The sequence below is a fragment of the Pleurodeles waltl genome, chromosome 4_2 (assembly GCF_031143425.1).
Source record: "Pleurodeles waltl isolate 20211129_DDA chromosome 4_2, aPleWal1.hap1.20221129, whole genome shotgun sequence".
Classification (NCBI taxonomy): domain Eukaryota; kingdom Metazoa; phylum Chordata; class Amphibia; order Caudata; family Salamandridae; genus Pleurodeles; species Pleurodeles waltl.
The window spans coordinates 590992400-591014045 of NC_090443.1; the positions used below are offsets into that span (position 1 = coordinate 590992400).

The window sequence follows — 21646 nt, forward strand, 5'->3', positions numbered from 1 at the left end:
GTGTTCCCAACCCTGCTTGCCTCATTGTCTCCAAAGGAACACCAATCGGACTAAAGTCCAACAAGGATCTAGACCTTTCAGCTGTCTGTCCTCCCTGTGTCAGTCCCTGCAAGTTTCCGGTAGACCCTCCTCTTATTGCCTCTTGGGTTATTACTCCCTGGTCACATACGCCAGGCTTACCTTGTGCATACAGCGGTACTGGTGGACCAACAGTAATTGGCAATGATATAGCAGCTGGTGACTGCCCAATTCCTAAACCCTGTGGAGCATTAACTCCCATAGCTTGATTCATCATGGGTGTTGTAGCTACTGACTGCGATCCTGCAACAGAAGTGTAACTCGGAACCACATGTTCCTGCGGCTGGGGCAGCAATTGCAGAGTTGGCTCAATCTGCACTAATTTTGATTCCGTGTACACTGGATCAGGCGGCACCATCAAACTCGTAGTTGTCTCTAATACTGGAACATCAGGATAGAGCCTCTAAATCTGTGGTGGCTGCAACTGTAGCTGCGTGCCTGGTGCAGTGGGTACACTGACACCATTCTGTATCAAAACTGTATCACTTGCCTGCACTGTACTCGTGATTCCCTTATTTTGTGCCAGGTCTTCAGAACCCACACTAATGCTCTGTACACTATCATTTATGGCATATGGTGGCGGGCGATCATGTAACAACTGATTAAGAAACTCTTCATCGTCTGAATCATCCATATCTGCCCAAGACCTCTGAGTCTCCTTTGACTTACTAGAGCCCTTGTCTTTCTTACAAGTGGCTTTCTTTCCCTGTGTCTCATCTTCTTGGGTTATTGCCAGAAACATCTTAATTCCGTCAACTATTCCCCTTCTCCACATCTTGGTCTCATTATCCCATTTAGCTTCCGCTAAAGCCTTTTCTGCTCTTTTCATTCTACTCATAAATGTCTGCTGCCTCTGTTGTAGTGCCATTAAATCCCAGACCGATAATGCCTCATACTGAGCTGGTCTTAGAGGCGGTTTTTGCACATTTAACATCAATCGCAAATTTTCCAAAATTCTTATATTAAACGTTCTGTGTTCCGGAAACACCAAACATCCCTCCTTTTCTGTAAATTTGCACCACTGCTTTAACGAAAGACATGGCGCGACTCCCTTCTCCTCCATTACGATATAGGCTGGAGTACCCTCAGGCGGTGTAGGCTCCCCCACACTCGCTGTAATGTATGTATCTCCCCTCATAGCACTTTTTAAAGCCTTGAAAAACTTCATTTTTGCGTCTTTTATTCTGTTTAGAATCTAATCAGGAAGAGACTTTAATCCCCAGAACACTCTTCGCCTACCTTCTCAACCAATTGCCTCTCAAGGACGGCTGCCAATCTGTGCGCGACCCCTCTCCGCAACTGACCTATCCCAGCGCGGCTCCAATGACGTCACACTCACACACACTGCGGCTGACAAAGCCTTGCGGCTCGTCCTCCTCATACAAAACTGATGCAATATATTGCGAGCACTTTTAACAACAAAAAAAAAACAAATTTGCAAGTTTACTACAGGAAGGGTAACACAATCGCTTCAGAACTTTACAGAGATTTCACTTGAAGCCTCAGCCGCTACTCTCTCCTTCTCAGCTCCCACACTCGCAAGCAGAATTTGACCCGCAAATCCTACTCTCGACTTGTCAATGGTTTGTTCTAGTGCACTTTAGAACTTGCCAAATCTCCATCAAAGGTTTCAATCACACAATTTGACTCAAACTCGACTTGTCAACCACGCCCGATTGACCTATTAAACCACACAAATTACAACATAAACCAAGTGTCTCCTACACTTGTCAATATACTCCGGAGTCTTAGACCACGCCGGGTACGTACATCACCAAAAACCATGTGGACAATTTTTTAGCACAAAGCACCACACTCACATGAAGTTCGCCGACGTCCCTACTCTCATACTGCGGAGTACGCCCACTCCTACTAAAACAACAGTACCTGGCCTAAATCCACACAAACTTCACAAATCACCTGTAATATGCATAAGCTGAGCAAGCGCAAATTTTACACCACGCATACTAAAATGCCAAGAATATACCCAATTCACTTAGTCAAGCTCAGAGATTCCTGGAAAGTCATGGGGAATTTAGAGACCCATCATACCTCCAATTTGCATTATTTCGAAAAACACTTTTAAACAATGGTCCCTCGTCCTAGGGCCCCAAAGGGCCTTAACTGTCGCTCTGCTACCAGAACTGCTAACGTGTCCCTTTCTAGATATTTTATTCACTCTGGGACTCGTTTTAGGCCAATGAATCTTTTGACCCTGATTGAAGACACCTTAGGACGAGATAACTGATCAACATGTTAATCAATATGTCAATAACGTCATCAATAAGACTCAGAAACCACCATGACCTTTCAGTCATGAATAACAACACCAGTTTAGTATGATTTTGTGATATTTATTCCCTATTGATTACAATTCTACTAGCAAGTTTATTAGTCTCAAAACCATGAATCAGCATTGTCATAATATGGCAACTCGAATAAGATTTCAATAAGGCAAAGATCATGAATATTAGAACATAGCATGTCGTCAACATAGGATAACCTTAGCAGAGTATCATTAGTGCATTGATCAACAAAGCATTGAATCAGTCATTTGTCTATTTGTGTCCGTTTTAGTGAACCCCTTAACTAACCTCGAATTAGCATTAGCATGTTGGGCTTCATGCTAAATAATTTGGTAACGCCAATGTAGAAAACATCTAGCTATGGTCTCTGTCAAAAGAAGCAGTTGGTACCTAGAAAGGAAACGCAAACACACAATTACAATTTCATCATCATCTAGTTACCCTCCGTATTGGGTCAGCATACAGATTCAGCCTTCGTCCTCGGGACATCAGTTGAGTCGCCATCAGACAGGGAATTCAGCAAGATGGGTAAAAAGGGACACTTCTCTCATAAGGAGGAAAAGTATTTAACGGGCAAAGTAAGGCAAGGATGGTTAGAAAAACCAAACAGCAAAGTCTCTATGCAGAGTGACAAAGTGCCTGGGTCATAGCAAAAGTTTGCAACGGCATCTCCCCAATGGCTCCTTGAGTCATAGGTTTTTATCCCTTTTCTGTTGTACAGTCCCATAATTTCCAATTGGATGGGGTCGGTACCCCACTATCTACATCCAATGGGTTTCTAATGATTTCATCAAAATTGACACCCCATAACAGTTCTCACTTAGTTTATTGGTTCTTATGATTGACGTTTCCAGCGGGCAGAATGGCCGGTATGATTTCATACTCTCGTGGTCCTCTCGCATCTTCAGTCAGTAGGTCCATTGTTTGTACCGGTTTAGGCGACCTTGTACCTGTTCTAGTCTACACTGTTGCATTCGGCAAAAATGTTTCACTGAGCAAGTCGAATTTCATGGGAACGGATCTACTACGGTTACATTCATCCTTTAGCTTTGGAAAAATACGAGTAAATGTCCTTCAGCAAGTCAGCACACTGAACGTTAGAAAAACACATTTAATATGAAACCGGGCAGCTAGGCCTCGACTCATGCTAACTAAAGCCTAATGATTTATTAGCAAAACCTTAACATATAACTTTTAATATTAGTGCAAAATCATACTTTAACATATCATCTTTTCATTATTAGTCAGTTTTATTAGTCATTGTATATATTGGCGGCTACTACCCGCGGGCACATTTCAAGCGCACGTTTAGCAAAAACACATTAATACATTTTCTATGCGGCATTATTATGCATTAGTTCATAAACATTTCATGTTAATCTTGAGTATAAGTGCTACGCTCTCTCACAAGCACTCCATCACGTACTTTGCTGGGTTTCATTGAGTACAGTAAGGCATGAGTGATGTTTATTGAAAGCAGGCAGTTAAACACTGGAGCATTTATAGTAAAATTTTGATTTACCATTGTTTGAAGTCAATGTCACACAGGAAACTCATAATTTGGGGGATTTTTCAAAATGATCATAGGTTTGGGTAGCCTTGTCCAGTTAAACATAATAGATGACATTGTCTTGATTTTCATTTATATCTTTGTATTTACTCTGTAATATTTACAGGAAAGTTCTGTTTCCAGAATGTTCTTTGTAGGCTCATTATTTCAGTATTGTAGGGATGTTCTTGAACAGGACAATGGGAATAGTGTGAGTGATTATCAATCTTCCATCACTGTGCAGGTAGGGACTGGTTCTCTTATGCCTGAAACCAAGCAGGGCAGATTCCTTCCTTAAATTGTCTTTTTGTGATTATGCCAGATTTGGGTTGCCCCTATCCTGGAAGCAGCGTGCTGTTGAGAGCTGGAGTATGGTGGTTTGGATGCCTCACTACCTCCACCAACTTTATATGAAAGTGCCACCTCCTCCCCGACTCAGTAATCCCTACAACTGTGATGAGGTATAGTAGGTGTTGAGGACACATACCCCGAGGTTTCCTGAGTTCTTTGGCTACTGATAGAGGTCAGGGACAGCTCACTATGCTTTTCCATAGCTTTCACCTCCCAGCTTTGGGAGCAGGCATGTTTGAAGTCTACGATTGCAGTTGACGCCTAGGAACGCTTTTGGGTTTGACAAGGGATTAGATTCACTACAACCCTTGGGGTGTGGTGAAATCCATGACATGATATAGGGTTTCTGACAGCACTGGAACGTGCCCTGAAACAAACAATTACATATAACATATTTTTATAAACAGGCACAGACTCATAGATGTAGTATATTGTTGTTATGCGCACTAGAATTATTCTGGTTCTGGGCGGACTCTAAACAGGAAGTAAATAATTTGCAGGAAGGTGTTAGGGTGTGGTAACAAAAAGTATGATGTAATTAACAGTTTGTGAATGTATACTGAAGAATAAAGTAATGTCTGACTGCAGCTGCCGTGGGGCGTAATTCGTCTGCATGCTCCCAGGAGGGGGAAGATGCTACACTATATATTAATCAAAATATACATTAAGTTGCCTGTTCGTACTGGTTAATGGAATGAAAAAATACTTTAAAAATACAAGATACTGAGACAACCGATGTGAATATGCAGTTAGTTGATGAAATTGTGCCACTATACACCGTCATGTATATTCAGCATTAATAACTCTCGTTTGAATGTAACTATTTATGGATGAAGTGTATTGAAAATGTTCTTGAAGTCGTATCTGTTTTTTAAATTTTTAGACTGACTCTATGGGGCTGCAATTACCTTGTGAATATATATTATTTCCTTCAGCTGTTATATTAATTTGAATCTAAATTAGTGAAGATTTATGTCATTTTATATTGAAGGCTGTAAAAGCAAATATGCTCGCTTTACGGTCTGAAGGGGGTACTGGTTATTCCTATCACATCGGTGTGGGAGATTCAGCCAGAATGTCAGTGAACTATATCAAATAATCTCATTCTTTCCATGCTCTGTTTTTCTGCTTTCCCTTTTCGCCATTTTGGCTCCTTTGACTGCACCGCGGGGAACGAGTTGATTGATGGCCTCGTCCAATGACTGTATTACAGCTGACCTAACGCGGGCTTTTTCTCTTATCATTAGCAGTTAGCCCATGGTTAAATTCAAAGCTCGCTGCTTGGTGCAGCCCCTGAGATTTAAGGGTCTGGCCTTTGGAAAATATTTAACATAAAATTGAAAACTTGACAGTATTCAGGAGTACTTGGTTCTCGGCAACTTTCGTTAATTAATCTTGCACACACTCCTTTCAGATAAGTACAGTACATAGTGGGTAATGTGGCGCTCAATACAGCAGCCATTTTTGTATCCAGGTTGAAGGAATGTTACTTATCATGTCAGAAACACGATATATGAATATGATTAACGGAGAAATTGAGATGCGCATGAAGATTTAATAAATAAACATGCCATCAGATATTTAATGCATGAAAAGGGCAACGGCGAGATCAAAGTACATTCATTTTGCATTTATTGGTAGGTCTTTTATTTTTTTATATTGACTCATAAATACGCCATACAAAAAGTCCTAAAACGAAAATCTTACACTGCAAATTTTTTGTATAAAGTTCATTTGAAAAATGTACAGGACAAATCTAAATTAAAATATGAAAATGAGGGCCGCGGTTTGTTAGCAATAAACGGCATGTAGTAGTAATAAAGGTTGCGGTTCTCATTTTTTGACTGCTAACAATGTCGTTTATTTTTAAAGAGCTGTAGGTGAAACCTAGCATCAATACATCTTCAAGCCACTGGCCAAGACCCATTTAAATCCATAGAGTTGAATGAAAAATAGATCTGAAAACTGTGATTCCGTAGAAATGTCAAGTATTGGCACTGCTGCACCTCAAAATCAGCGCCTGGCGTTGTCTTTCTGTCTGCTTTGTTGCCATGAAACAAACAGGAACAGTGAGGATTTGTGTAGGGCAGGTACTAAGCGAGCTCACTGTCGAAAATCTATTATTAAGGCTTTGATCGCGTCTGCACAGTTCACTGATGACAAAGTGCCGTGAATAGCTTGACAGCAGCAGAATATAATGGAAAGATAATGTTGCGAGTATGTTGACGTTATATATGCAAATTAAATGTGTCCTGATAGAGTAGGTACTTACAACATCTATTGCCCTTAATCGAACACGGTGATGTTTACTCATAAAAAAAATGTATGTGACTTTCTAAAAGTGTGCCAATGAAATCATATTGCCAAATAACAACGTTATAAACATTACTAAACATACATGCCACGTGTCATGTCCAGGCAGAAAGATAAAAGCACCTTTTGTTTTGTCTAAAGCAGTTTTTGATCTTTTTGCATTGGAACAAGAAACATACTTTTTGGTCATTACTGTAGTATAAAATAGCTTGTAACACACACCAACTATGCACAATTAAAGAGATTTGAATGTGACATGGATTTGGTAAAGCAGTGCTTTAGGGGGTTACTAAAAGCAGACTGTTAACTGTGTGAGGAATAAATACACTGCAAGGTTACTGCTAACTCCCACCAATCTGCGATTTGCCACCAGATCTAAATATTGTATTATTGTGCGTTTTTAATACGTTTCCCATGCAAATATCTGTTCTGTTTTGAAATGGAGCTAAACAGCATATTCTAGCAATGTGAAGTAGGATAAGAAGTAGCTCTTGCAAAATGTGCGCACTTGCAGGGCCGAACAGGCCTTTTATTCCACCAGGCATTTTCCCAGTGGGGTAGAATCCTTTAGGGCAGTTTTAAAAGCCCAAGGCTGCTCCTGGTAACTATGTCACCTTTCCCAGCTCCCCTAGGTTAATTGCAACAGACATGGAGAGGGTTCAAGAGAGAAATAGTGGGGAAGATGAGGAAGGTACAGAGAAAGCAAGCAGAACAGAAGAGGGGAGAGAAGGAGAGAGAGAATGGATGGAAAGAGAGAAATTGATCGAAGAGATGAAGGGAGCTGGGCTTGTTTTGAGTGTTTTTGCCATGCAGCTTTTGGTTTCCCAGTCTAGCCTTGAGCACTTGGACAGGCCCAGACACAGAGGTCTATGATAAACTGGCAGATGTTAGACATGTCCGCATTGGGTGATTTTCCCCCAACCTTTTTTCGTCTTGCTTTCAATTTTTGTTGAGTTCGCTTTTATTGATCTTAGGACTCTTTGTAGATTACCACTGCTTACCTGTGCTATAATGCTTGTGCTCACTCCTCTAAACATGAATTGATTGGTATATACCTAATTGGAATATTTAATTTACTTATAGGTCCCTAGTAAAGTGTTCTTAATATGCCCATGGCCTGTAAATTGAATGCTACTAGTGGGCCTGCATCAGTAATAGTGCAACCCTCTTAAATAGCCCCCTAAACAGGTCCCAAGCCTGCCATTCCAGCATGAATGCAGTGTTGCGCTGCCAGATCGACTTGGCATTTAAACCCTCTCACGAAGCCTTAAACTCCCTGTTTATCACATTAGTGTCACCCCTAAAGCAGGCCCTAGGTTGCCAATTGTGCAGGGGGCTATGTAATTAGAAAGTAGGACATGTGCCTTTCACATGTCCTGGTAGTGAAAACTCCCTAATTCACTTTTCAGTATGATGAGGCTTACTCCCCTCATAGTTTAACAATGGGAATTCCTTATTATATTTTTAAAAATGTAAATCCTAATTGGGAGGAGGTAGATTTCTCATGTTTAGTACCTATGGAATTGTAATTATAAATCCTCTTTAACAGTAAATTCAAGTTTATGGTTACAATTTTGAATATGCTACTTTTAGAAAGTTGGCATTTTCTTGCTTTTCGCCCTGTGAGCCTGCAGCCTGTCTCTGAACACTTGTTTGGTATGGATGACAGCTGGACTTTGTGCATCCCCTCTAGACAGCCACACACAATGAGCTCTTAGGTGTGACTTGATGGGCCTGATGGGCCATCCAGACAGGATGGGAGGGAGGAGCTGGCCACAGTCTCACACTTACAGATCAACAGACCATGTCCTGCCCAAACACAAATAGCTGACTACTTACCTGTGGTGAGTCTGGAACTAGGACAGGAGGGGAGGACCTTTGTGCACTTCAAAGACTTCACAGACTTCTTTGAATTATCACCCACTTCAATGGCACCACTGGTTACAATGCCTCAGTACACTTCTGGACCTGTGGATACCCTACCAGGAACAAGGACTGCTATGCTGCTGCAAGGACTGCCACTCTGCTGGTTTACTGCCTTGAAAGAACTGCTGCGTGTCTGTGCTGACCTGCTGCCTGATGCCCTACTTACTTGGGTCAGAAGGACTAGGGCTTAATCTATTCTACCCAGAGTGACTCCCAATGTTATGCCGCGGCGCTCGCCGCGGCCGCGGGCTCAGGTTGCCGCGGCGCGGCACGTTAATTCTGCCACAGCCGGCGCCCGGGTCGCGGAGAGCGCCGCAGCCGGCGCTCGGGTCGCGGTAAGCGCCGCGGCCGACGCTCAGGTCGCGGGGGTTGCCGTGGCTCGAGCGAGAGCCATGGAGGCTCCAAGGAGCCGGTCTAGGGGTCGCGGCACTCGCTGCTTCCCTTATTTCACGTTCTGCCATAAAGGCAGACGCGGCAGAGCCTGAGACCCCGAGGGGGTTTCAGGCCTGGCCGCATACAGCGCATTATGCGCTTAACATTTATTTTTCTTGCATGTCCATTACCTGCCCACCACTTACCGATGTTCCTAGAACAAACCGAACCCTTGCACTTGGGGTACTTTATACTTGCCTTTTTTCTTCCCAGCATGCTGACCACTTCCTCTCTGCCCAGCATGCATTGTTAAACGCACATACCTAATTCACTATTGTTTTCTTTTCCCCAATCCAAGATGGTGGTGTTCTACTTCCTGTTTCCTATTTCCTGTCCAGGGGTATATAAGGGGATTCCAACTGCTTGTCCATTGCGTTGCAACACTCCTTGGTGGTAGTCACGCTCTGATTGATTTCCTTCTGCGAATCTTGTGTGTTCCTGACCTGCCTTGTTTTACAGCCTTCCTGATCTTCGGTCCTAACGCCCTGGTGTCCTCCTTTCGTTTCAGGGAGTTCCTGTGGAGGTTTTTTACCCTACTGGGGTTTTTCCTCTGGGACTCCTTCTGGAGGGCACGGACTGTAGTGGTTCGCTCATACCAAACAGCACCGTGGCTACCGGAAGGGGTCGCCCCTACCTCGGCCAGAGCAGAACCCGCCGGAACAAGGGCCGTTCCCCTACGCCTCTCAGCTGCGACGGTAAGACCATTAAAAACCGTGACACCCAAGGCCAGTCGACTGGTCTCCTGATTTGAAGTCTCAGGGACACAAGAAACTTCCAACCCACCCAATTGGACTCTGTCATCTGTAAGCCTGACCTGCTAAGTGGTACCACCCAAGTCCTGGACCTTTGGAGGTAAATCTTCAGTTGCAGCTTCAGCAGAACCACTGCATCTATGCCGTTGCATGGAAAGAAGAGGCACATCTCGCCCGTTGTGTGGATAAAACTTGCGCATCACTTTTGGAACCAGCGCCGCAGTGTTTCCCATGGCACAAGGTTCCTGCATCTCAGTTGACAGCCTCGGCAATGACGCCCATTCTGCATCACAGCCACTGCACTCATCAGAACCAGTGCAACACCTCAACATTGACATATCCAGCTCCTGCACCAAAACTCCATTGAATCTCTGCTCCGAATCCTCACCACCACTGTGTTGGGAACTTCAATGCATCTCCTTGGTTGTGTGGAAAAATTCAATGCATCCATTTGACGGTGTGGCTCAGAACCACCGCAATGCTACCACACTAAGATTTTAAGGTACTTTTTTCAGTGGGTCCAACTGGGTCTCTGTTGTCGGCCTAAGGATTAGGTTACCTTAGATTAAGGTAATCTACTCTTAATTTTTATGTCACCAAGTCTTCATTTTTATGTCACCAGTTTACAAAATAATGACTCAATATTAGAAGACCTAGGTTGTGATGTTTATCCCCGTCCCCTACTTTGCAACCACAACACACACCTAAAGAGGTGTCATAATAGAGAGGGTAGGTCTTGAAAAAAAGCCCATTGCACCATTTCAGGGCACTATATAGGGCTGAAACATGCAAACCTTCCTGATGAGGTGTTGGACATTTCTTCAATACAATTTCAATCCTACCAACTGGCAACCTCAATAAGAGATAGCAAGTCCACAAGGAGGACATTTTCTCCATATCCCTCTCTTTGCTTATATATCGACTTTCCCACACCAGTTCATTGTATTACTGGCCAAGTGCAATGGACCAAATGCCATCCTCAAGAGCACCCCTGTCCTACCAGGATAGAAGCTACATTAGTGGCTATGTACACATATTTTAGGAGGGGCTCGATGATGAGTCATGCTACCTCTGAACTGATGAGGGCTGTAGGGCTATAATGGGTATTTCAGTTTGATAATGGGGTATACCTTCTTTCAGCGCAGTAGACACTCAAGGCTTATTTGTTACTTTTCTCTGGTTGTTTTGGTTGGTTCAGTATAATGTCTGTGGTGGACAAGCCCAGGAGATTATCTCAACTTTCCCCCTTTGGGCATTTATATCGAAAAGAAATCAGTCAATAGTACCAAAAATAAATCTTACTTCATTTAAAATATAGGGCCTGATTACAACTTTGGAGGAGGGTGTTAATCCGTCCCAAATGTGATGGATATCCTACCCACCGTATTACGAGTTCCATAGGATATAATGGACTTGTAATACGGCGGGTGGTATATCCGTCACATTTGGGATGGATTAACACCCTCCTCCAAAGTTGTAATCAGGCCCATATTCTATGTATTAGTGCTGCAGTTAAAATAGATGTGAAGTGTTTTCTTTAAACCAGACATTTTTCCCATAATACATTGTAGAAAGGCAGGTCTTTGCCATGTCACATCAGACAAATGTCTGAGTCATCCGCAGAAAGCAACTGGTGTCACTTATAATGGCCCACCAATAAAAATGAAGATATATGAAAGGCTTCTTCATTCCTACAACCACCCCAGGACCGTCAAGCAGGAACACCAGTGCCAATTCCTGTTGTCTTCAAATAATCGTTTGTAATCATGTATGATGATGTATATGATAATGCTCAAAGATAAGTGGCCATCTTGGTTTGCTTGCACTCCTGAGTCTTCAGAATTCACTCCTTCTTTTGGATGTCCTGTCCTGGCTCTTTTTTTCTGCCCTGATGTCAGGGAGAGTTTCCCATCAAGGCCCCTTGTGAGACTATTCTTGCTTCCAATCTCTGACTACTCACATGTCAAGTAGCAACAACAAAACATTTATATCTGATGGAAGTGGCGGTGGTGCAAGTACTTCAACATGCAATCTATTTGAGAGCTTGCCATCTACCTTCAGCTGGTTATTGCTGTTACCAGTAGATGCAGAATTGTAATTTCTCACAAAATACTGTACAAATCTCTAACCTGTTGAGGTGAGAAATAGATTCCCGAACAGCAAAAACACGTATGTCATCTGTCAGTCACGTAATAATCAGCTCTCGAGCATGACGAAGCAAATCGCATGCAGGGGCCCTGCAAAAGTGACATAATAAAGGCGAGTTGCCTCCTCACCATTGATGGAGATATCTGCTCAAGAGGTGTGAGTGGTATGATGTAAAGTGCATGGTTAAAAAGAAAACATCGTTTTATAAATACAACATTAAGGGACTCGAAATTCTAACATGCTGATTGACTCTCGAATCTTCTAAGGACGTTAGAGATTGTTACTGATTTTGTCCAATTTGGAATGGTGAGGATCACTTAAAAGTTTCCCGACCACAATCAATTGTGAAATTTGAAGCATATAATTGGCAAGGAAGGTTTTCTGCCTACTTGAAATGAATTTCATCCAGAAATATTATTGACAAATATTAGAAAATATTAGCCGGGAGCAGTATATTCCCACAGAAAAAATAGCCCTTCCGATATACTGATTGCTTCTACGTTCCTGCTTTTAATCAAACATTCTATTGCTCTCTGTAGCGGACTATAAACCAACTAACTGGCTATATTAATCACGAAAATTAACGCCTCGGGTTATATAAACCTCAGCTCGCTGGTCTTTTTAAATATTTCTTAAATTTCTGTAATATGACTGTTTCACCATTATTCGCATAATAGTCGTTCAGCTTACCGTTCTGCAAGCCATTAGAAAATAGTACGTCTGTGCAGTTACATTAAATGTGTCCATTGATAAGCTGTGGATGATTTCTTTCAGAAAATGTACTGTGAGGCAACATTTACTCGTAAAATCTAGAGTTGTAGCAGCACTTTCCTTGTTTCAAATGCATAGATTTTACAGGCCCTACCCATACATAGCAATTATTGGCGAGTAAATCATGTTTACGGACAGAGTACATTTTAAAGTTTTGGCATTTAGGAAACGTATTTTTGTAATATTGTAATTGTGCAGGTTTATTAGACTGATGTTGCAATAGGAAATATTCATAAGCTGCTGTCAAAATGGAAAAGGAAAATTTGTTTCATCTATGAAATACTATAGCAATAGTTCAGTTATACATTTTTAATGCTCAACACCCTCAGTGACCTCCTTTATTCTTCTGCTGTCAACATGGCAGTATAGAAAAAATTGAAATGAGCTGACAAGGGAAACAAGAAAGCACCAAGAACAGTTCATCCACTTTCCCAGAGTAAAAACTCGTTAATCTTACTCACTGAAAAAAGAGAAATATTTCGGTCATTATATTAATTGCTTTGTTTTGTGCCATTGTGCAAAACACACACACAAATAAAGTGTATTCGCTTTTCGCGAAGGTGTTTACAATACATGCCTGAAAAACAGTGAGATGTGATTTCGTGAAACGTGTGTTTTTTTGTTTGTTTAAAAGAAATGCACCATAAAGACTTGCATGTCAAACACACTCAATTTTAGCATTTCCTTGTGTGACTTGGTGTTGCTCCAAAATACTTCCTGCACATGTTGCAATACTTCCTTATCATTACGCTACCCCTCATCAGACAGACAACACGTACAGAATACAGGGCAGCACTTTAAAGACTAAAACTGGGTTGTCATGGGGACAGGGTTCACCAGAGGTCAATAGATTAGTGCATTAGTAAATGCTTCCAGCCTATTCAACTATTTGATCAATTTGTGTGTCTTTTATTTTATTTTATGATTGAGCACTCGATCAATGCATTGTAGAATACCCTTTGTGTTTAATATGAGGTAACACGCTCGCTGTAGTGGTGATAGGCCACAGGCGGCCATTTTGTAACAAGTCTCCCTTGCATGGGCAGGACACGATTCTCTTCACGATAAATATCAAATCTGCACTCCTAGAAAAAACTGCAGAAGTCTCCTTCCTTGCAGAAAGTGGGTTGTCTTATTATGATGTATATAGCAGAAGCACAAGGGGTTACAGCTTACATTATCCCTTAACCGTGACCTTTAATTAGCCTCTGTACGTACTGCATGACAAACGCGACAGACTGAAAAAGTGTAACAGCACAGTGGCAGCACACAAACACGATTATTTTACTCCCACGTGGCGTGATACCTGTATTCTGTTGCCACGTTACTATTATGAAAGGGAGAGAAAAGTATTTTTAATGCACATTCTTTCCATCTGTCATGGGCATTGGGAGACGCCAGCTTTCAGATGTTACAAAAGACACAATATTCGCATCTGACAAGCACCTACTGAAAGTTCTTCCATTCTCTAAGGAAGCTTAGTGCAAGGTACAGGCCATCACCTACCAGACACACCACCATATGTTGTCCTCCTCCCTGCACCAACAGCAGGCCATGGTGTGCCATCCGCTTTCAGTCCCATTAGTCCTGAGACCGTATTGGTTGCAGTGACGCCATCTGCACCACCTGCGAGAAACATACAGCATAAAAATAAATGAGGGGGGGGGGGGACAATATGGATAACCACAAACAATTCTTACATCTGCCCCAATTACTTTTTGTTCGGTATTTTTTAATGCCAATAAGAAGTGTTTGGCGATATAGTGCACTTTATGAATTAAATAAACAAAAATGAAAAATATAGCCAGAATTTAGATTGCGTGTAAATGTACTCTTCTGTTTTTTAGAATTCAAAAACTTTCCCAGAAGTATTCTGGGACTGTTATTTGACTTTTTCACACTTGAGTGCGGTTCTCACTACCACCAATGCTTAATTTGTAGATAAATAAGTGTCGGAGTCTTACGTTTTTCTCAGAAGCCCGCTCCTGGCACTGCCAACTGCCAAAAAGTAAGGGCTTTTCGGATACACAGAATGTCTGGTCTTGATACGCCCTGAAAGAAGTGTTATCCCAGAACGTGACGGGGATAAATCTCTGACCATTTCCACAGTCAAAAGGGCTATGAAAGCAGCTTGAAAAAGCCTGCATAAGGAAGTTTGCGCATTCACAGTAAAAAAAAGGATTTTGCAGTTTTGAATGGCAATTAGGAGCTGTAAAGCACAATCTGCTACCCTTTAGTACTTCTAACGACGTTAGACTATAAATAGGAGATACAAAGCACATTAGCCTTTCTTCATCATTTAGGGTGCGCCTACTCTTCTCCAGCGATTCACAAAGGCAAGCACAAATACATTTGCAACCACTTTCCGTGGCTGCAGCGAAAGGAAAGCACTAACCTTTGAAAAAGAGAAAACTATAAAAAGTTGACACTACATTTTGCTTCTGAAGGGCGGGGACGTTAAGAGGCGCAGATAACTGTCCTATGGGCTGTTACTGCACTCCCTTCATGTCATAAGCTCACTGTGGCATTTGCTGTTGCTTGTTACTCATGTCCCTTTAAAAAACAGGGGTTACTGTAGGAGGCCGGCCTGGTGTGTAGTGGGTCCTATGGTACTTACACATTATACCAGGTCCAGTTATCCCTTATTAGTGTAGTATAGGCAGTGTCTAGAAGTCAGGCTTTCTAGAGGTAGCTGTGGATGAGCAGCTAAGACTTATCTAGGAGACATGCAAAGCTCAAGCAATACCACTGTAGTCACACAGTACTCACACACATGAAAGAAAATACGGACGCGTGTGCGGTACTGCTGGGACTTTGGGATTCTGTGTCCCAGAAGGTGAAAGAGAGGAGGCAGGGGGCGGAGCCAGTCCCAGTAAGCGCTACATAGCGTGAGGCATCCTACCGCCATGTGGTACTGCTGGGACTTTGGGACTCTGTGTCCCAGAAGGTGAAGGAGAGGAGGCAGGGGGCGGACCCAGCCCCAGTAAGCGCTACATAGCGCAAGGCATCCTACTGCTGCGCGGGACTCGCGTGCAGAACTGTTGGGACTCCGTGTCCCAGAAGGTGAAGGAGAGGAGGCAGGGGGCGGAGCCAGCCCCAGTAAGCGCTACATAGAGCAAGGCATCCTACTGCCATGCGGTACTGCTGGGACTTTGGGACTCTGTGTCCCAGAAGGTGAAGGAGAGGAGGCAGGGACGGAGCCAGCCCCAGTGAGCGCTACATAGCGCGAGGCATCCTACTGCCATGCGGGACGCGCGTTCGGTACTGGTGGGACTTTGGGACTCCGTGTCCCAGAAGGTGTAGGAGAGGAGGCAGGGGGCGGAGCCAGCCCCAGTTATTGCTATATAGCGCGAGGCATCCTATTGTCGTGCGGTACTGCTGGGACTTTGGGCTTTGTGTCCCAGAAGGTGAAGGAGAGGAGACAGGGGGCAGAGCCAGCCCCAGTAAGCGCTACATGGCGCAAGGCATTCTGCCGCCGTGTGGGACGCGCCCGGGCAAAGCCCGGGCCAAGGGCAGGCCCGTCCTTTGCCCGTCATTGACCGACAGAGGCCGGGCTGGGCCTCCCCACTTAATTCCTGCATTTAAGAGTGAGTGCAAGAACATTTGCATTGGTTTGTGAAAGTATTTTCCAGTGTTTTTTGGATTCTCCCTGAAACTCAAAACTATATTTACTTGTGACTGCAGCTGACCTGCCCATTTAAATGGCATTTCTTGTACTTTGCAAGGATGGGTAGGAAAAAGGACCAGCAAATCGGAGCCTTAAGTGGAAGGCAGGTAGCTCAAACACTACATTGACTTCTTTTCTTGCCAGAGCTGTTGGGGTTGTGACCAAGGAGATTGATCTGGCGGAGAAGAGGGTTTCCTTGGAGATGGATGATTGGTGCCAAGCCTCTGCAGTAAATGATGCCTCAGGAGTTTTGGAGGATGAAGTGGCTTATTCTGGGAGGGAGCAATGTGTTGTTTCTGAAACTCCTTTACCTGTAGAAATAGGGGCTTGTGGTGGGCCTGGGCCTCTCAGGAAGCGTAAGAGGCTCTTAATAGTCACTCCCCCGGCCTGTCCCTTGGATAGCTGCAGCAACCCCAAGAAAGAAAAAAGTATTGAAGAAAGCTGGGAACAAAACTAAATTCTCCTTTTTTAAAAGTTCTATGGGCCTAAAAGATAGCATTAACTCCTGCCCGCCCCTCGGATGTGGTGTAAATGAATTACTGACGAAATTCAAGGAGATGATTGAGGCCAGTTTGTCTCCTGTTCTGGCAAAATTACTGGTCATTGAAAAAGCAGTCACCCGGCTGTGTGAGCTGGAGAGGCTTAGCCAACCCACAGGTGCTCCCTTGGACCCTAGCTGTTTTAATCAACTGAGCAATGGGGTGCTTCAGCATGAGGATGCTCCAGGGGTTCTGGAGAGAGTAATACGACAACCAGCTAACTAGTAAATCTAGGGGCACAGGGTCGTGTGCGGAGACTGTGCCGGCCTCACCCATTGTTCTATCATCAGGTATGAGGGAGGAATTTAGACCTAGTGGTGGCAGGCAACCTGACATTGGGGTTGTGGTGAATGGGAGGAAATCCGAATATAGCGGCAGAAACCAAAATAAGCATTTGTCTAAGAAAAGCTCCCCATTGGTTTGCTTGGAATTCCCTCCGGCCTGTGCCCCCTATGTGGTGGTGATGACAAATGTCCCTGCTCTTGCTCCTGGCTCCAGTAAGACTGGCCACTGGCTGAGGAAAAACTGTGACTTTGCTTGTAAAGACTTTAGGGTTATTTTGCTTGTTAGAAGAATTGAGTGGGTTGGGCCTCAAGAAAAAGAAGGAAACGGGGACTGCATTATTTTAAATTGTAGATATCCCAGCCTGGCCTAACAGCTTCTCTCTACACAAAGTATGGTCTCCCCAAGAGAGGGAAAGATCTGTATGGTCCCGCTGGGTTATTTTTATAATCATATGCGGCAGGGTATTGAGCTTTCACATGGGACATGTAGGAAGTCCCATCAAGGTCAGTGTGTTCTGCAGCCAACTAGTAGGAGAACTGATATCATCAGAACCCCTGATCTGGAGGGGGTGGATTGACGCTGTGTAAAGAGACAGACAGCAAGTCTGGTAGTACCCCTCAATGCTGATATGTCTAGGGTGACGCAGGGTGGGAAGATCACACAGTGCTGTCTTATCTCATGGAATGTTGCAGGGTATGATACGAAGTTATCTGATCAGGCATGTGTTAGGAGTTTGGCTCATTATGATTTTATTATGCTTCAAGAAACCTGGTCAGATGGGCAGGCAGCCTGGGACGGATATTATAGATCTGCAGTCCCAGCGGTTTGGTCTTACGGAGGCTGCCCTAAAGGTGGTCTGGTTACCCTAACATGATTTTCTAGAATAGTGAGAGCATTTCAAATTAACTCTAACCATCAGGGCATATTGATTGTCTGGTTAATTTTCCCTAGCAATTTTAATGTTCTTTTGGTTAATTTCTATAATGCTGTCTGGGATATGGGGTGCCAAATCAGGGTCCTCTTTTCAGTTCTTCAGGTACTGAAGTGTAGAATGGAGGAGGTGGGGATGGAATTCTGTGCTATTGTGTCAGGAGATTTTAATGCCAAGATAGGACGACATAGCACAGTGGTAATCCCCTTTGAGTTTGATTATGAGGACTGTTCAGCTGAGGGTGCACAGGATTCTAGGGGCAGGGTTTTGATTAAGGGATTAAGGAATATGGGCCTTCTGAATATTTGAGATACTGAAATGGTGGACACTTATCAGCTCCCAACCTTTGTTGGTAGAGGGTCTGGTTCAACAATTGATTATATTTTTTTTGTCTCCACCATTAAAAGATCTGGTGATAGGAGGAGAGGTAGGGAAGCACCTTAGTGATCATAACCCCCTCACGGCTGCTTTAATTTTCCAGAGGCCTCATGCAAACTTGGGAGGGGAGGGCCTGCGTTAGTGAGGATAAAAGACCTGGGCAGGAAAGTTGGTTGGAAACAGGCAAATATCCAGCAAGTAGTAGTATGGGTGGTGGGCGATAACCTAAATTTGATCATGGGTACACTTCTGGTAGCGACCTCTAGTCAGAAGGAAGTAATGGCTGCGATGCTTAGAGTGAACAAAGCCTTTAAAGACTGTCTGTTTGCAGCCGCTCAGTCCCCCTGCAAGTATTATGGTGGCTGGTTCAGTCAGGCCTGCTATGATGCAAGAAAAACCTTGAAAAGGGCCCTTAAAGACCACCCTAGAGATATGGATCATGTTAGTGATGCGAGGGCTAAGTACAAAAGTGTTCTTAGGGCTAGAAAGTTAAAACTTAAGGAACTAGCCTGGGAGAAATTGGAACAGGCAGTAGAGCACAAGAATCCTGGCCTGTTTTGGAAGGTTGTAAATAGGGGTCTCTTTGAATCTGAAACAGCAGATGGCTTGGCCTGTAATATCGCCCCTGAGGTCTGGGTGAATTATTTTTGCAGAATCTTTCAGGGGAACCCTCTAAGAAATAATTGGGATAGACAGTATGATGAGTCCCCCAGTTTAGCTATCAGGTTCACACTCCATGAGGTCAGGGAGGCGCTCCATATTAGTGCAGCTGGGGCTGCCTGGAAATCCTCTGCAGGCTGAAATGGCAGTACAGGGGGTCCTCTAAAGATGCCCCCAGAGTGCATGGAATGATACAACCACTGCTTGCAAAAGTCTTGAGGTATGATTCCAACATTTTTTATACCAAACATGCCTATCTTCAGAGTTACCGTTATGGAGCTGGACATGAGTAGTGACCTATCAATCAATCAATCAATCAATCAATCAATCATTGAATTTATAAAGCGCTCTACATACCCGTGAGGGTTTCAAGGCGCTGAGGGGGAGACGGGGGGAAGCTGCTGTTACTGATCGAAGAGCCAGGACTTGAGGAGTCTTCTGAAGGTGAGTAGGTCTTGGGTCTGTCGCAGGTTGGTAGGGAGGGTGTTCCAGGTCTTGGCAGCGAGGTATGAGAAGGATCTGCCGCCGGAGGTCTTTCGTTGGATGCGGGGAGTGAGGGCGAGGTTTGTGGAGCAGAGCTGACGGGTGGGGGTGTAGAAGCTGAGTCTGTTGTTCAGGTAGGCTGGTCCGGTGTAGTGGAGTGCTTTGTGAGCGTGGGTAAGAAGCTTGAAAGTGATCCTCTTGTCCATGGGGAGCCAGTGAAGGTTTCTCAGGTGGTGGGAGATGTGGCTGCGGCGGGGTACGTCGAGGATCAGCCGGGCGGAGGCCAGTACACGTGTAAAAAGACATACCTGCATTCATGAAGTCTGGGAAAATGGTCCTGAAGTTCATGGGGTACCTCTGCTAGTGCAGGGGTGCACTCACACGCATGTACTTTGCATCCTGCCCTCAGGGCTGGGGGGCCTGCTATAGGGGTGACTTATAGGTGACCTGATGCAGTGAAAATGGCAGTGAAAAGGTGCTTGCACCTCTTCACGCAGGCTGCAATGGCAGTCCTGCAGAAGCCTTTGCGTGGGCTCCCTATGGGTGGCAAAATATATGCTGCAGCCCATAGGGATCCCCTGGAAACCCAATGTCCTCGGTACCTAGGTACCATATACTAGGGACCTATAAAGGGGCACCAGTATGCCAATTCGGGTGAAATATAGAGTTTTGGAGTTAGAAAATTCCCAGTGAACACAGTCAAGCACACTGACATCAGGTAGAAAAAGGGGGTAACCATGCCAAGAAAGAGGGTACTTTCTTGTAGTTACTATGATGGCACAATGTTGGGATGTAGGACCAGTGTCTTAAACCCCCCTCCATCCGATCATTCACGACAGATCACTTGGTGTTGCAAGCCAACTCCCACCACATTAATATTAATGAGGTGAGTGGTGTGCAGCTTTCTGCTAACTGTCCTTGTGTGCTGCAAGTAGACATTCTCATTCTTTAGATCTCTGGTATAATTAGAAATTGGGTCTCTAGTTGGTAGGGGTATGCAAATAGTCTAAGTAGGGGCTACCACACTAGTTAGGATAAGTCAGATACACGCTAAAATATATAATAAAAACCTGTGCTCACCCTCTGGTAGCTCGACACAGAGCAGTCAGGCTTACCTAAAGAGGCAACGTGTAAAGTATTTGTGCAACACACACACACAGTCACACAATGAAAAAAACACAAAAAGACTCCAAACCAGGTTAGAAAAATAGACAATTTTTTTTATAAATAATTAGACCAAAATGACAAAAATGCCACTTGAGCAGTTTTAAACTGCCACTTTGTTGGAAATGGCCTCTCTGAGGGGCATCCCCTAACTTTATGCCTTCCTGCTCTTCTTTTTCTGACCTCATTTTTGCTGGCTTTAGGACATGTTGTGATGCTATTAATTTTGTTTGACCAATGACTTTGTGTTTCACCACTGCGCATATTAGTTGCTCAATGTTCACCAGTAGCACATTATATTTTTTGTCAGTTTAGCCGCCTATTGGCTTTGACATATCATTAGCTATTACTTTCTGTATTCAGTTTAGCCGCCTATTGGCTTTGACATTGCATTAGCCATTACATTCTGTATTCTGCCTATTGGCTTTGACATGCTGTATTCAGTTCAGCTGCCTATTGGCTTTGACATGATATTAGACATTACATTTTGTATTCAGCTCAGCTGCCTATTGGCTTTGACATGACATTAGACATTACGTTTGATATTTAGGTTAGCTGCCTATTGCCTTTAACGTGGAGTTAGACATTGCAGTTGAAACATCCCAGATGTCTGTATTTTTCCAAGCTATGTTTTTCCACAAGATGAACCAAGATGTTTTCTTCACACTAGACTAGACCTGATAAGAGATGGTACATTTGGTGTTTTCCTTTCTGCTCAGGCTTGGGAAGAGGAGGAGTCTAGGAGATCTGGCCAGTCTCCAAAGGCTTGCATAGTTTTTCCCAAGTCCGAGAGGAGGGGGCACGCTTTTGTAGGGATGACTCGGGCTTCAGAGATTTAGATTCGAATCTGCTGGACTTCGGACTGGAACTTGGCGCCAGTTGCCAGTCTCTCGTGTGGGTAGATAATCTCTTT

The 21646-nt window shown here is 43.8% G+C and overlaps 1 protein-coding gene across 1 annotated transcript in view; it reads right to left on the bottom strand.

The window, feature by feature from the left end:
* Nucleotides 1-21646, bottom strand: part of DPYD (dihydropyrimidine dehydrogenase) — a 3199941-nt gene that overhangs the window by 659920 nt on the left and 2518375 nt on the right. Inside the window, exon 18 of the mRNA XM_069232136.1 lies at nt 14133-14252. Coding sequence (XP_069088237.1) covers nt 14133-14252 — 120 coding nt within the window. The remainder of the gene's footprint in view (nt 1-14132; nt 14253-21646) is intronic.